Here is a 17,459-nt window from a genome sequence, read left to right as displayed (position 1 = left end):
CTGGGCAATATATTTCGCTCCAGGATACCTTGGTAGTCTTGAGACTTTATTGTGCCCTGCACAGATTAAAGTTTCCCCGTGCCAGATGCAGCAAAGCAGCCTCAAAACAAAACTGAGCCCCCTCCATGTTTCACAGTAGGTATGGTGTTCTTTTCTTTTAAAGCTTCATTATTCCTTCTGTAAAGCTGATGTGACTGACTAAAAACCTCCAGTTTTGTTTCATCAGTCTAAAGGACATTCTCCCAGAAACTTTGGGGTTTTCAACATGCATTTTGGCAAATTCCACTCTGGCTTTTTTATGTTTTTCTGTCAGTAGTGGAGCCCTCCTGCGTCTTCTTTCATTATTGTTCAGAATGCAATGGATGGTGCCATCAGAATGTGACGTACCTTGACCTTGCAACTCAGCTTGAATGGTTTTGGATGGTTACATTGGCTCTTTTTCTACCATCTGCACTATCCTTCTGAACCTGGGGTTGCATTTCCTGATCCTGGGAGGTTGGCTACAGTCCCATGAACCTTATACTTTTTAATAATATTGGCAACTATGGTCACAGGAACATAAAGCTGCTTGGAGATGGTCTTATAGCCTTTACATTTAACATGGTTATCTATAAATCATCTTTCTGAGCTTCTCAGCTGTCTCTTTTGCTTTCACTGTTCCATATTCAGTGTGGTGCACACAGTGATAACAAACAACACAGTAGCATGTTCTTCTCCTTGAAATAGGCTGAATGACTGATGAAAAGCTTGAAGGCACCTGTGATACTAATTAAGGTTAAACATGACTATAATGCAAGGATAAATAGTCTCTTAAGGAGTACCAACAAATCTGTCCATACTATTTTCGCATAACTTTGTAAAATAAACAACAACTCATTTATTTTCACAATTTCATTGGTTTAGTCTATCACATTCTAAAGGCATGCAGGTATACATTAGACAACTGCTTTTAACTGAATCACTTTTCAGAAGAAATGAAGCATTGTTTCAATGAGCTGTAAGAATACCAACAAATTTGTCCACGTCTGTGTATATTTATCTTTTTATATTAAATTAATGGCCTTGGGACACAAAATTTCTATGTATTGTCTTTGACTCGTAAATATACATACATACCTGTATATAGGATATGATAGATACTTTATTGTCCTCATAGGGAAACTATTTTTCAGTGAATAAAACATAGGCATCATTGGTGTGACAGTACCAGCAGGGTAAACACATTTCAACCTTTAACATATTACACCAGTCATAACACAATATAATATTGTACTTCCTTTTAAAAAAATATAGACTAAAAGAAAAAACAGACTTAACCAACAATCCCATCACAAACATGTAGCATCAGTCCACAATACCCCAGTATTGCATAGAGGCCTTCAGTATAAAAAATGTCATTGTTCTGGTGTGCTGAACAGACTCAAAAAACAACCAGGACCTGACGTTACCATTCAGGTGTTTATTTCAAAAGCAAAAGGCTGGATGACGGTACCTACGGCATGAAGGTAGCAACTCAAAGGCAATAAAAAGTGGGTGCCTAGGTTCTGATAGAATTCTCTCCACTTTGAGTCCTGAATCTGTAGATGTCTTATCCCAGATTGATACTCAGATCAATGCCTTGCAATTTGCTGGCAGTAGATATTACTTTCCTGAGAGTGTGCTTTTGTGCTTCTGTTGCGCTGCCGAACCAATGTGACACAAAAACTTTCTCAACAAATGCGCGATAAAACTTTAAAGCATTGTGCAGTCAACATCAAATCAAACCGACATTTTTAGAAAATAAAGCCTTTGTTGCCCTTGTTATATATTCAATAGACTGATCCCACTTCAACTGGTGATCTAAGACCACCCCCAGATACTGAGTAACTGACTGTATGGACTGTCCTCTGATGGTTGTTGGACAGGATGTCTATTGATTTTAGGAGAGAGATGAAATCTCTTTCTTCTTTGAAGTGTTCAACAGGAGATAGGACTTATGACACCGGCTTAAAAATTCATCTAAGACTGGGCCATGTCTCTGCTCATTACCCTGGAGGAGGCTGACTCATGCTATATCATCAGCAAACTTAAATACAATACATTGCCAAAAGTATTGGGACACCTGCCACTTCACACACATGAACTTTAATGACGTCCCATTCTTCATACATAAGCTTTAATATAGAGTTGGCCCACCCTTTGCAGCTTTAACAGCTTCAACTCTTCGGGGAAGGCTGTCCACAAGGTTTAGGAGTGTGTTTATGGGAATTTTTTACCATTCTTCCAGGAGAGCATTTGTGAGGTCAGGCACTGATGTTGAATGAGAAGGCCTGGCTCACAGTGTCCACTATAATTCATCCCAAAGGTGTTCTATCGGGTTGAGGTCAGGGCTCTATGCAGGCCAGTCAAGTTCCTCCACACAAGACTCACTCATCCATGTCCTTATGGACTTTGCTTTGTGCACTGGTGTGCAGTCATATTGGAACAGGAAGGGGCCATGGAGGTCTTCAGCTATTGACTCTGCAGACAGTTGGCGCCTTCTTCACACTGTGCGCCTGAGCATGCTTTGTCCCCACTCTGTGATTTTACGTGGCCTACCACTTCGTGGCTGAGTTGCTGTTGTTCCCAATTGCTTCCACTTTGTTACAATTCCACTAATGCTTGACCATGGAATATTTAGTAGCGAGGAAATTTCACAAATGGACTTATTGCACAGGTGGCATCCTATCACAGTACCACGCTTGAATTCACTGAGCTTCTGAGAGCAACTCATTCTTTTGCAAATGTTTGTAGAAGCATTCTGCATGCCTAGGTGCTTGATTTTATACACATGTGGCTATGGAAGTGATTGGAACACCTGAATTCAATGATTTTGAGGGGTGTCCCAATACTTCTGGCAATATATTGTAAGTACCTGCCAGGGTAAGAGCTGGTACAGCTGTTGGTATATAAAATAAACAACAACCTTGTGGAGAGCCTGTGTGAGTAATAATTCTGTCAGAAAAAGAAGGGCCCACCTTCAACTGCTGGTCTCTTGTCACACAAGTGAAGCAGCTAGATGATCAGGCCTCCATTCAATGAAAAGTCCTCAACCAGTCTTTGAGCCAAGATGTTAGGCTGAATTGTATTAAATGCAGATGAGAAATCATAAAACAAAATTTTGACGTATTTTTGATGCCTCAAGATGTTAATAGACAAGGTTCAACAGAGTTAAAACAGAATCATCGACCCCCTTGCTGGGCTGATAATTTCAGGGGGTCTAGTAACTGATGTGTATGAGTGACTATATATTTTTTGATTATCCTTCCTAAGCATTTTTTTTTACCAGTGAAGTTAGTGCTATGTGGCAGTAATGGTTAGGCTAAGTTGGTTTAGGGGTCTTAGGAAGAAGGATAATAGTTGATGTTTTCTATAAAAGTAGCACAATGTGCTGATCCAAAGAGAACTAAATGATAGAAAAATTGGGAGACAGTTGTTAACCACAAAATTTCATGCATTACCACAAATGTTATCTGGGCCAGGGTTCCTGTGTGTATTAGTGTTTCTGAACAGTATAAAAACATCTGCCTGCTCATATTACGGGTTGCTGTCAGGTCAGACTTAGTTTTTTCAACATCCTCTCCATTATCACCTTCAAAATGAGAAAAGAATAAATTTAATTGACTAACCATATCCCGCCCCTCTCCCCCTTCAAGCGCTGTGTGGGGGCTTCCCTCTGTCTTTGTGAGGGGCGCTGGTCATGACTTTGCTTTGCCATGGTTCCCTGAAACCACACACCAAAACAACAATACGAATGACATGCTGCCATTAAAAACACACTTCTGGTCACCATAGGGCACAGACATTGACATGCAGTACAGGATGTTTAGCAAGCAGGATGTTAGTCTGGGTGCCTTATTGTGCCAACACTTTTATTTTGCCAAGTGGAGCTTCGGATTTAAGCTCCTCTTGTTACTTGAGGTATACTCTTTATTAATCATTTTTATGTAATTGCGCCACGAAGCCGGAGCTGACAGGGGGGGTTAGTGGGAAAGAGATAGAGAGAGAAAGTGAGAAAGGAGAGAAAGGGGTGAGAGACAGAGGAAGTAGAAAAATAAATAAATACATAATAAAAATAAAATAAGGAGGGGGGTCAGAGAGAGAGAGAGACAGGGAAAGAGAAATAATACATAACAAACAGTAGAACAAAAAGGAAAGAGTAATAAAAGGTATCATCACACCAGCTGCTGTATCTGAAAGATAAGATCCCGGGACATACACAAACAGTATACACAGTACAGGATTCTACTTTATTGCAATCATAGATGCTATACACTCACCTAAAGGATTATTAGGAACACCATACTAATACGGTGTTTGATCCCCTTTTGCCTTCAGAACTGCCTTAATTCTACGTGGCATTGATTCAACAAGGTGCTGAAAGCATTCTTTAGAAATGTTGGCCCATATTGATAGGATAGCATCTTGCAGTTGATGGAGATTTGTGGGATGCACATCCAGGGCACGAAGCTCCTGTTCCACCACATCCCAAAGATGCTCTATTGGGTTGAGATCTGGTGACTGTGGGGGGCATTTTAGTACAGTGAACTCATTGTCATGTTCACAAAACCAATTTGAAATGATTCGAGCTTTGTGACATGGTGCATTATCCTGCTGGAAGTAGCCAGAGGATGGGTACATGGTGGTAATAAAGGGATGGACATGGTCAGAAACAATGCTCAGGTAAGCCGTGGCATTTAAACGATGCCCAATTGGCACTAAGGGGCCTAAAGTGTGCCAAGAAAACATCCCCCACACCATTACACCACCACCACCAGCCTGCACAGTGGTAACAAGGCATGATGGATCCATGTTCTCATTCTGTTTACGCCAAATTCTGACTCTACCATTTGAATGTCTCAACAGAAATCGAGACTCATCAGACCAGGCAACATTTTTCCAGTCTTCAACTGTCCAATTTTGGTGAGCTCGTGCAAATTGTAGCCTCTTTTTCCTATTTGTAGTGGAGATGAGTGGTACCCGGTGGGGTCTTCTGCTGTTGTAGCCCATCCGCCTCAAGGTTGTGCATGTTGTGGCTTCACAAATGCTTTGCTGCATACCTCGGTTGTAACGAGTGGTTATTTCAGTCAAAGTTGCTCTTCTATCAGCTTGAATCAGTCAGCCCATTCTCCTCTGACCTCTAGCATCAACAAGGCATTTTCGCCCCCAAGACTGCTGCATACTGGATGTTTTTCCCTTTGCACACCATTCTTTGTAAACCCTAGAAATGGTTGTGCGTGAAAATCCCAGTAACTGAGCAGATTGTGAAATACTCAGACCGGCCCGTCTGGCACCAACAACCACGCCACGCTCAAAATTGCTTAAATCACCTTTCTTTCCCATTCTGACATTCAGTTTGGAGTTCAGGAGATTGTCTTGACCAGGACCACACCCCTAAATGCATTGAAGCAACTGCCATGTGATTGGTTGATTCGATAATTGCATTAATGAGAAATTGAACAGGTGTTCCTAATAATCCTTTAGGTGAGTGTATATACTCATTTATACCACAACATGTACACCATTTAGCCATTAAAACCATTGACAGGTGAGGTGAATAACACTGAGCATCTCGTTATAATTTCACTTGCCAAGGGTGCCATAAAATACAAGGCAAATGAACAGTCAGTTCTTGAAGCTGATATGTTGGATACAGGAAAAATGGGACCAGGTGTAAGGATCTGAGAGATGTTAACAAGGGACAAATTGTGATGGCTAGGCAACAGGGTCAGAACCTCTCCAAAACAGGTCTTGTGGGGTGTTTCCAGTATGCAGTGGTCAGTACCTACCAAATGTGGTCCAAGTAAGACCAACCAGTGAACTGGTGGCAGGGCCCAAGGCTCATTGGTGTGTATGAGGAGCGAAGGCTAGCCGGTCTGGTCCTATCCCACAGGAGAAATAGTGTAGCACAAATTTATGATAAAGTTAATGATGCTATGATAGAAAGGTATCAGAACACACGGTGCATTGCAGCTTGCTGCGTAGCTGCAGACCAGTCAGAGTGCTCATGCTGACCTTTGTCCACTGCTGAAAGCACCTACAAAGAGCACTGGACCATGGAGCAATGGAAGAAGGGGCCAGGTATAATGAGTCATGTTTTCTGTTGATTCATGTGAATGGCCAAGTGCGTGTGCATTGTTTGCCTAGGGAAGAGATGGCACCAAGGTTCTTACTCTATTCTGGGCAATATTCTGCTGGGAACCCCTAGGTCTTAGCATACATGTGGATGTTACTTTGACAGGTACCACCTTACCTAAACATTGTTACAGACAGGTACACCTGTTCAAGTATACCCATTTATGGCAACAGTATTCCCCAATGGCCATGGCCTCTTTCAACAGGATGATGCACCCTACTAAACTGTAAAAATTGAAGGTGTTGACTTGGCCTCTGGATCCCCAGATCTTAATCCAATCAAGCATCTGTGGGATGTGCTGGACAAACAATCTCTTACCTGCAGAGAGCAAGTTGGGCTAGGTATACAGAGAATTTCCTCATGGGAATCAATGACGTATCAATGATTAAACTGTTAATTTTGGATCTTTTACAAAATTTTGGGACATAAAGAAAAAAAGGTTAATATTGAAGGAACTCCTTGTTGAAGGAGCCGGAGTTGCACTTCAGCACCGTGCAACATGAGGAGGTGGAGCTGGGCTTCATCTATATATTTAAACTCTGCCTGGTACATCTTGGTGGTGGCAGACTTGCTCCAAAATCATATGTATTCACTGTCCTGGGGAAACATAAGTTAAAGTGAGCTATTTGTTGGCTATTGAAGAATTTGGCAACAGATCATTGATGGCATTGGAGAGTGCCATTTTTAACTGCACTTTTTGAAATGTAAGTCTATGCTGGAGGTCTCTCCTCTATTTGACTTTTACAGCCTGAACTGACTGTGGAGACCCTGCCCCTGTACCTTGACATCAAGAAACCTCTGTTGTTACTCTTCATGGGAGATGACGAGAAAATAAATAAGGATCAAGGAGTGCTGGAAAACAAAGATGTCAGAGCAGACCTGCACAGCCTCATTGGTACAAAACAGTTAGAATCCTACAAGCTTTGCTGGATACACTTGTGAGTATGTGGAAATAAATATACAGTGGCAAAAGTATTCAACCCCCCCCCCCCCTTCAAAGTCCTCATAATTTTATTCATGATAAAAGATTTGTACATATATTTGTCCATTCAGTATTTTTATTGTGAACTCATATGCTTTAATAATACATTTTCAAAGTCAAAATGAATCATTTTCTGTAGATATTTAAATGAAGAAGAAAAACTCAGAATTTAGTGCTTGAAGACCTCTTTTGCTGCAATAATAGCCTTAATTCTTTTGGGTACATATGTACCAGTTTTGCACATTGTTCAGAAGTGATTCTTCCCCAATTTTCTTGGCAGTATTTATAGAGATCCTCTAGGTTGGTGGGACATCACCTCTGAACAGCAGTTCTCAAATAGTGCTGCAGATAGTTAAGATCAGGCCTTTGAACTTGGTCGTTTCACAACATTCACCTTTCTGTTTTTGAGTCATTCCAGCATCACCTTATGCTTCGTGTCATTGTCATGCTGAAAAATTAATCTTCTCTTAGCTTTACACCACACATGTATGGGCTGATATTTATGCCACTAGAAACTGAATATGAATTTTGTATATTTGAATCTGCAGTTATCCGCATTACAAAACTGAATCTGAATTTAATAGTTTGAATCTGAATTCCAGTAACTCGAAATAGCATTTATCCTACCTCGAAAAATTCAGTTTGCGAATTCAATTTCAATCTAGTGTGACACACATCCGGGTCCTTGAGAAAAAGTAATCGACCGCAGATTCACAACGCAACTCATTTCCACGTTTATGACAGTTCTGCAGGTCGGGGTAAAGAGGAGGCGTGTGCCGGGGTGTCGCAAGTGCAAATGCGGGATCATATACGTAATAAAAATTAAGCAGTACCGGTGTTATGCCGAAAAAGGCATCCCTGCCGTAGAATGCATGCCTGTCTCTAAATGACCGATTGGTCGCTGATCTGAAACGAGTTGAGCTACTTTGTCGAGTAAGGCTACCGTAGTGCTAATCAATAGCCCCCAAAAACCCGTAACATTCTAACCCTAACCCCCAAAAACCCCAAAAAAACTCTAAAACCCTAACCCCCAAAACCCCAACCCTAACCCCCAAAAAACCCTAACCCCAACCCCTAAAAAACCCCTGACCCCCAAAAAACCCTTAAAAGTTAAACTCGTCGGAACACCGGCATGCATTCTAAGGCAGGGATGCGTTTTTCGGCATAACACCTGCACTGCTATATCTTAATCTTTATCGTACCACCACTTCTCACAAGTTGCCAGTACTCTGCTACTCTGTGACAAGTGTCACGCGAGAGTGGTGGGACAGCGCGTGCAGTACCAACAGTGTTGTCGCCTCAGCTTCTGTTTTTCCCAACACCCCTGCCGCAGTTCTCACGGTCAATACAGTAGCGACACTTTTATTTCTCCACTTCGAGCACTGCTTATACAGATCACCATATTAAATGCCAGTTCAATTGATGCTCCCAGTTATTAGCACCGTACACAGAGAGCGCTGTAGACATGCAGCAGACAAGACGCATAGCACCTCAAACCGGCTTTATAACTTTACATTTAGATCGATACAGGGGGGTATGTGTATCGATGCATTCGTGTTGTGTTTTTTTCTTCCCCGCCAATCAGGAGTCAGGAGCCGCTTGTGTATAGATCTTCAGATTCAGCCTTTATTGCCACAGTGAGGTTACAGCCAAGCCTGGACACCCTGCAGGAGTGTGTCCAATACTGTTTTACACTATTTTTTATACATTTTCTTATTGTGTAACAATATCTCGTCACTTAAGCATCATCATTTCTTCAACCATTCACCATCGTTGTTTTCTCCCTTGATCAACACCCCTAGATGATGTTTGTCAATCATCTCTTTTACTATTTGGTCCCTCGGCTGAACATAATGGTGGCATGACCATGTCTAGTTGTGTTTTTTTAAACACCCAGCCGTGAAATTTTGCGAATCCCTTCCTTCAGTTGCAAACCTTGCATCGGTCTTTGTCAGTCACGTTTCTGCACTGTCTAACACGCCCCCATTCGCCATTTTGAGTGTATCGTGGATGTAAACATGTTTTTTCTCCACAAAAATGTAATGTTTTATGTAGTCAGTTATAGGCAATTTTCATTACCAAAACACGCTAGTAATGCAGGTGTTTAAGAAAGGAAAAGAGTCACGAACACCACAAAAATTTCATTGCATGTACATAACTTTATTGGTCATATTTACATTCTCTATGCATTATGAAGTTCTAAATAATATTACATACTCACATAAAATTAATACTGATTTCCACCTCATATTGGCGAGATGAATATTTTTAAAAATATTTAGCATAAATACTGCTAGAAAGTCACATAAGATGAACAGGCGAGCCATAACTTAAACTAAACTAGAAGTAAAATTCATATCCCTAGCTAGTTTTGCGTTAGTCTACCATATTAACATGAACTAGAAGTGGCAGAAATCGTTCATTTAACCACATATACTACCTTATACTAACCAGACGTATGGTTAATGTTTATGTTATCGCTCGTGTATATAAAACTTATTCTCATATGTATCATAAGGTAATGACAAACCTGCAAATCCAGCATTTGTTTTTCTAACATCCCGACCTGCAGAACTGTCGTAAACGTGGAAATGAGTTGTGTTGTGAATCTGCGGTCGATTACTTTTTCTCAAGGACCCGGATGTGTGTCACACTAGATTGAAATTGAATTTGCGAACTGAATTTTTCAAGGTAGGATAAATGCTGTTTCGAGTTAGGTGTGTCACACTAGATTGAAATTGAATTCGCAAACTGAATTTTTCGAGGTAGGATAAATGCTATTTCGAGTTACTGGAATTCAAATTCAACTATTAAATTCAGATTCAGTTTTGTAATGCGGATAACTGCAGATTCAAAAAAACCTCCCACATCTTAACTGGGTCCTTCTCATGCTTTGTAGCAAATGCCATACATGATTTTTTGTGGATCTTCTTGAGGAATGTCTGCTTGCTACCCTGCCATAGAGGCCTGTTTTATGGAGAGATCTTGAAATTGTGGACCCATGCACCTTCACTCTAGTTCTGCAGACTTCTGAGAATGACAGCTGGATTTTTAGTAGCGTTCTCTTGTAAGTCGATGTCTTACTTTGAAGCGTAGTTTTGAGGGATGGCCTGTTCTAGTAAGGGTTTGGGTGCTGTGATGAACCTTCCACTTTCTCTTGATGAACCCTACAGTGCTTAATGGGACATTCAAACTCTTCAATGTTTTTCCTGCCTTTTGCATTTGTCTCTCACATAAGCAGAATGCTCCTTTTTCTTAATTTTTGCACTGATTGTCTAGCAAAGACAATGGCCCTTCCAAGGGGCATTTTGTATATGCAAAGAGAAACATCAAGACTAAGTAGCACCTAATTATGTTTAATTATGGTCTAACAATTGTCACCTTTGTGTTGTTGGTGATTTATTTGTCATTTGTGTAAACCTGGAGCTTCCAAAGCACAGGGGTTGAATACTTATGCAAACAGCACATATCATGTTTTTATTCTTTATCTTTTTCATGTTAGTAGACAGCTGACCTTTTTGGCATTTGAAAATATAATGGAACAAAACAGTTCTCAACATAAATTTTGGAGAAAATTGTGAGCATATGTTTTATACTCCAGACAATCCTCATGACTTTCAAAGGGGTTGAAAACTTTTGCAAGCCACTGTACAAAGTAATTTGTGATGGTCAACTGCATTGTGAGGATTGAGTTTAGTTTTTTTGCTGGTGAGCATGAGTTAGGAAGCAGAAAACATAGTCTAAGATGATTTTTTTGCTGCCTGAGAACTGGATAGAAATGTCTTCTCATATAATGTCATCAAAACATTAAATCTAAGTATCTAAATATAAGCAATCTATTCATTTAAAATAACTGATATAACTTTTATCTGAAAATGACAATAATAAATTGATCTAACGGGACTGAAAGGTATGACCTGACTTTTTTTTCTCCCTTGTATTGATTTAAATAGTTTTATAAGTACATCTGAAATACCTCTAAGAATAACTTTCAACTTTCAAATTTGATTGTGTCCTCAGCCTGAAAAACTGCTGTTGTCTAAGTGTTGTAGCAGTTTGTTTTTTTAGTTTGCATTCTGTTTGTTAAAATTAAAGATGATAATTGAACATTGATTTACTACTGCGATTTGCTAAGTGTGAGGTTATAGAAAATTAACAAACACCCTTCAGATCTGAGAATTAAACAGTGCCGTGATATAAATTCCTCTGAAATCCTCATATTTGGTAAAATTTCATTTAGCATATTTTATATGGTAAATTGGAAGTGCACATTTTAAACATGTACATCCAGAATCCAGATAATGGTAATATACTTTTGTTTCTCTAGTTGGGGAGTGGGGCGGTGATGAAAGTAATGCCTGCTTTTCTATGCATTCCAGAGGTCGGACTCCAGTAGGGAGAGCTGTGCTGCAGTCATACCTTGGGTATGTACCCCAGCTGCCTGCCCTGGTACTGTCCCACCTGGGCTCAGGGATTGAGGTGTTTCTCTATCCTCCTGAGGCACTTCTAATGTCTGACACTGTTCTACAGTGGCTAGACCGAATAGAACGCCAGGAAGAACAACCAACAGGTAAGTGCTGCCAGGTTTACTTCTTAGAAGTGCATATAATGCACTCTATGCAATTGAAGGCACACTTCTAATGCTGAGATCATGGCCCAAAAATTTCTATCAAGGGTACATAATATACGTTTGTGGTCAGAAGTTTACATACACTCATCACGAGCATGAATGTCATATTAGTTTTTGGCTTTTAATGATTTATTTGGACCATTTTTTTCCAAGGTGGAATGGTTATACAACATACATCTTCAATGATTTTTAAAAACGAGAATTGGGTGCACAAGTTTGAATTTATTTTGGCTTTTCTGCAATAAAACAACAAACAAACAAATTTATTTTTGTATAGCGCATTATCACAACATTACATCGCCTCAAAGTGCTTTACAGCATCCCCACCCAAATCCCCCAGTGAGTAAGCCATAGGCGACAGTAGCAAGGAAATACTCCCAAGAAGGAAGAAACCTTGGGAGGGACCAGACTCAAAGGGGGAGCCCATCCTCCAGGGGCCGGCAGGGAGAGTCAAATTGGAGAGATGGCTAAGTGCCATGTCATATTGTCCAAACAATAAAATTTGAGACACAAACGAGGAGCAGGGGGGAAATGACAAGCCGGTGCGAACGCTCCCTCCAATCGCCTGGCAACCAGAAGGCAATCCACACATGGTCAAAGTTATATATGCAGGCTCAAATATAAACATACATGCACCTCAATCTTTTAATAAGTGGTGCTAGAATGTCTTTTAACTTGACAAAGCCAGGGCCTATTAACTTCTCGTTAGTTACTTCAGGATGTTCCTGTTAAATTTGTCATTACCCTTGCCTTGCAGGGTTCATTTTGGATAAAAATTGGGGACCCCCAGTGTCTTTCTACAACTTTTTGTCTATTATGGATCAGCAGTTGCCTGGTTACGCCGCTCAGAGAACTCCCGAATCAAAGAAGAGGGGGATGGAGGCAGAACACAGAGATAAACAGTCTGGTCACACTGAACAAGGAGCACGTGATATTAAACACTGGCCAAAGCAACCCTCTTCACCTCATCAACACTATGAACTATGAGACTTAGCTGGCCTGTTTCTGGACTAGAACAATAGAACAGTGTCAGTTTTTAAATAGCAGTGTTTGCCTGGATTCTGCTGACCAAGTTCCTTCATCTTTGAGAATCTATTGTTTTCACGTAGCCTTTCTGCTGTGTGAATTATTTAATTCCAGTTCAATTCACTTTGTATTTTTGCCTATGACAGCTGCATGTTTTAAATTTGGAGCCATTTGTCTACATTTATTGTAGGTTATTGCATCACTGAAAATCAAACTATGTTGACCATGTGAAATTGATTGAAATTGCTTCCCCAGCCCCACATCCCATAAACTCTGGAATAGGCCAATGCTCTTGCTGGAAGTGGAGGGCATATCAGCCACAAACTGCTAGCTAGGGATATAGCACCATTCATCAAGCTTGGTCAACAGGTCAGCAGTCTACTCTCACTGGGCAGAGGCCCTGTTCTGACAGTGATGACCCTCCCCCCCACCACGACAGTATCACTCACAGAAGAATAGCAGTGGCTGAATTATCTGGTGGGGGAAGGAGCATGGATGTATGAAGTAATTTAATTCTTTATCGTTTGGAGGCGGAAAACATGCCATTCCATAAACAATTCAAGACGTGTTGTTAAGCCCACCTACACTCCCATACCTAAATGAAGTATGTTTCATACTTCTGGTTGTATCCAAATATTACTCATATATCAATTTAAAAATGACTGAATATTGTAATAGGCACGCTGGTATTCTTAACATCGTAGGTGTAATGAATACCATCCACTGAGCCATTGTAGGAAACCTTTTGGGCAGCCAAAGATATTAACACATTTAAGTCTCTCCTATTTAATGTGATTTTGCACATTAAAGCATAAACCTATAATTATTTTATAGACGGATGTACTTTTGGTGTTTGGTAAATCAATATTATTGGTTAAGTTATACAACCCCATATCCAAAAAAAGTTAGAATGCTATGTAAAATGTATATAACAGAATGCAATGATTTTCAAATCATATAACCCATATTAAATTGAAAATAAAACAAAGATAAATCAAATGTTATTGTTTTATGACAAAGTTGTGCTCATTTTCGTTGCCGTGGTACATTAAATTGACCACACAAAATATTTTAATGTTGCCATGAAATGCTAAATCAAGCTCACAAAACCCCCTGGCTCATTGATGCATGATAGTGAGGTAAGTGATCCGATACATATCAGCACTGACAAGGCATGAGGTTAGCAAGTGCTCAACAAAAAAAAGTCATGTTTGGCAATTGATGCACACAAGGCATAAGTACAGTCGAACCTCGGATTATGAGTAACGCGGTTTACGAGTGTTCCGCAAGACGAGCAAAGATTTTTAAAAAAATTTGACTTGGAAACCGAGCAAGTCCTGGTTTACGAGCGCTAAGTATCATCAAAAATCATATGGCACACGTGCTCCTTGTTTTTACGTGCGCTCGGCTTCAAAACAGGAAGCGTATGCGTGCGCTTCTTGTTTTGACGCCGATCGCACGTCATCACAACTGAACCAATGGTTATTCACTTTCTCACGCTGCGGAATTGTGGGTAATCGTCTCCCATGCTCGGTCCCAGTCGGCATGCCTCACTCGTATAGTCAAAATTTAGTAGAAAAGCACCACCTGAATAAGGGCGTAGCAGTGCGAGCGATGAATGTGTTTAACGACAATGCAATGTCCACATTTTTGCAAAAGAGGCTGTCATTGGATGGGTTCCTTGTTAAAGTCGCACAAACAGAAAAAGATTCCAGTGAGCCAACAGATAGCAGTGATTCCGTTAATTATAGTGAAAGTTGTCCTACAAAATAACCCTCCTCTTCTCCTCTCTCTCATCACCCTCACACCATCCACGATTCTTTTCAAAGGTAAAGTGCAGGTTAATTTGTTTTATGTATTTTTACTTTATATTTTGTATTAATTGTTATATGAATACTTTTGGGTTGTGGAACGAATCATCTGAGTTTCCATTATTTCTAATGGGAAAATATGCTTTGATATACGAGTGCTTCGGATAACGAGCACGTTTCCGGAACGAATTATGCTCGCAACCCAAGGTTTTACTGTACTTATTTAATATATTGACATCTGCTGGAAAGGAAAAATTTACAAAACACTGGCTACTTCCAGATCCCCCCACAATAACAGAATGGATATATATTGTCAATGAAATACACATAATGGAAAAGTTACCTTCTCAATCCATCTACAAACAAAAAACTTAAATTATGGTCTAATTGGGATCAATATTTATGAAATTTACAAAGACATCCAACAGAATTAATGATCTGATTTAGGACTTCAACAATTTATCTATAAATAAAGAAAACAGTTGTTTAACTATAATCTAAATGACATAAACGACAACAACACAACAATTTTCTCTCTGCACATTCCCTACTCCCCCTTTTCCCCCCCCCCAAGCATGTCCCTTCTTGTAAAATAGTTCAAAATTTCCACAGGATGCAATAGATAAGCGAAACAGAACAATTTTATTGTATATTGCTCTATGGCGAAAAACCTTGATTATTCATGTATGATCATTGGTGTATTGTCCTGTTTAAAGAATAACTTAAGAAAAAGAAAAAGGAATAAACAACCAGCACTCTCCATTATCACTAATTTAATATAACCTGAATATGAGGGAAAAAACATATTTAAGAGAACAGAGCCCAAAGAGTTACCCAGCTATAGACTGAGCCAGCAGGAAAGGTGCAGAACCTGAGAATCAGACAAACACTGGACTGGAACCAGTGTCACAGCTGAACTTCTTTGATCCAGGCAATTCTTGAATAATTCTGAAAGTCCTATGGGAGCAGGGAACCGACATTACAGAGAGCCATACACAGACAGTACACTAATTTAACCACTGAGAAAGCTTGGGGTTCATGTCAACAAAAGCGAGTATTTTTATTTATTTGTTTGTTTGTTTGTTTACATTGGGTGCTTAGGTCATATGTAACCACAGGGATGAATGTTGAATTAGTAAATATAATCTCTATCCCCAGAAGTATATGCAATTAGCTTGCTATTATTTTGTAAGTAAATCGGAATATCCCAGATCTCTCAGACCTTGAGTTTCATCTTTACTCAAACTGGAGTTGAAATGTACACCAAGAATGTGAAATATGTAATACACTGAAATGTGTAGTTTAATTAGAGAGTAATCCATATATGCAAAACATTTGCCTCAGAGAAAAAAATCTTTGTTAATAAATCCAGTTTAACAATAATGACAAATACTGCAGGGATATAATACATAGAATAAACATAACAAAAAAGGAACTTTAGAATCTTGTGAGAGAAGGTTTCAATAAATGAGGAAAACAGAGATTACCTGCTGCACATATTCTCCCGAGGGTGCTGTCGTGTTTATAGAAAGCTCTCCCACATATGGGGGTCAGACTGCACTCCACTTTCTGCAGGACATGCTGGAGAGTTGTACTCAGTTTTTGAAGTATTTCCTGGCTTGTCAGGGGAGTAGGATTAGAATGCATGCTTAGAGACAGGGAGAGAGCAGCATATTGTTGGGTGCTAGACTGCAAGGCTCGGCACTCAATGTAGCCGCCGGGCAGGTCCACCGTTATGTGACAGGAAATCCTTTGCCTTGGCTGGTCAGAAGTGGCAATGATGTGGAACTCAACAGCAGCATGTCTGGGAAGGCAGGGTACTACAACTGCCACCAAGAGTGCACTCCACTCTTCCATTGCACCATATGAGTCCTGCTGGAGCAGGAAAAAAAAAATTCACAAAAACTGTGCAGTGCCTTTTGCACTGTCCTTTGGAAGTTGTATAACTCTTATGTTCATGGTACAGTGGTACCTCAGTTCTCGAACTCATTAGAACACAAATTTCACCAAACCAGTTAGAAAAAAAAATTACCTAGAGCTCGATCTGAATCTCAGAAGTCAAACCGTGAACGCTGACCTAAGATAACTTGTACGTGCGGGGAAATGAGTCATGCGGCACGTCTCTCAGCGGAAACAAAAGGTAAAGCTTCAGTCTCAGCCTTGAATTGGCTGTGATAGCACCCTGCATGTTTACACTAACTGAATACATATATTTAGACAGTAAAAATACATTTAGACAATGATAGACATTAACAGTAATTATTATATAATAGAAAACATTTTATAATAAAGATTTCTTATTCATTATTGTAATATCAATAATAAATCATTAATATGTTTAATTATAATAATATTGTTGTGCCGAGCGGGGACGGAATGGAGACAAAGGCACAGACGTCAGGGTATCGGGGAATACGGGGTTTAATTACAGGTAAGGCAGGCAAAATGCAGACGGACAATACAATGACCGGACTGGGGAAACAAACAAACACGGACGAAATACAGAGGACTAATGACAACAAGCAGAAACAGCTGATCACACAGGGATTCCACACGCGGTTAAAGAGAGGAGTCGTGGCACACGGAAGGAGCGGACGATCGGGGCAGGACACATTGTTTGAATACATTTGTTTTCTTACTTTACAAATTAGTGTTTTGATAAATGTGCTTAGATGTGTTTAGTACAGTATATGCTCTTCTTGTTTTATCCGGTTCATTTTGTGTTTAAATGCTAAAAAAACATATTTAGGTGTAATTTTTTTGGACCGGGAACCAATTAATTGGTTTTCCATTATTTGTTATGGGGAAAATTCGATCACAACTCGAACTTTTTAGGATTCGATCATGAGTTCTGAA

The 17,459-nt window shown here is 39.9% G+C and overlaps 2 protein-coding genes across 7 annotated transcripts in view; one reads left to right on the top strand and one right to left on the bottom strand.

Moving 5' to 3' along the window:
* The window catches only part of txndc16 (thioredoxin domain containing 16), a 48,503-nt gene extending 34,712 nt beyond the window's left edge, over positions 1-13,791 (top strand). For all 4 annotated transcript variants that reach the window (XM_023797810.2, XM_023797811.2, XM_023797809.2 and 1 more), the window contains 3 exons: positions 6,902-7,092; positions 11,516-11,706; positions 12,524-13,791. In XM_023797810.2, the coding sequence (XP_023653578.2) occupies positions 6,902-7,092; positions 11,516-11,706; positions 12,524-12,753 (612 nt within the window). In that variant the 3' untranslated portion in view covers positions 12,754-13,791. The remainder of the gene's footprint in view (positions 1-6,901; positions 7,093-11,515; positions 11,707-12,523) is intronic.
* The window catches only part of dph6 (diphthamine biosynthesis 6), a 37,565-nt gene continuing 31,972 nt past the window's right edge, over positions 11,867-17,459 (bottom strand). For 2 of the 3 annotated variants that reach the window (XM_072698926.1, XM_072698923.1), the window contains exons 14-15: positions 16,091-16,478; positions 11,867-15,560 (exon numbers count right to left, since the gene is read on the bottom strand). In XM_072698926.1, coding sequence (XP_072555027.1) covers positions 15,442-15,560; positions 16,091-16,478 — 507 coding nt within the window. In that variant the 3' untranslated portion in view covers positions 11,867-15,441. The remainder of the gene's footprint in view (positions 15,561-16,090; positions 16,479-17,459) is intronic. The other variant, XM_072698925.1, reaches the window with a different exon arrangement.

The sequence above is a fragment of the Paramormyrops kingsleyae genome, chromosome 14 (genome assembly GCF_048594095.1).
Source record: "Paramormyrops kingsleyae isolate MSU_618 chromosome 14, PKINGS_0.4, whole genome shotgun sequence".
Lineage (NCBI taxonomy): Eukaryota > Metazoa > Chordata > Actinopteri > Osteoglossiformes > Mormyridae > Paramormyrops > Paramormyrops kingsleyae.
This window is presented reverse-complemented; position numbering and strand designations above follow the sequence as displayed.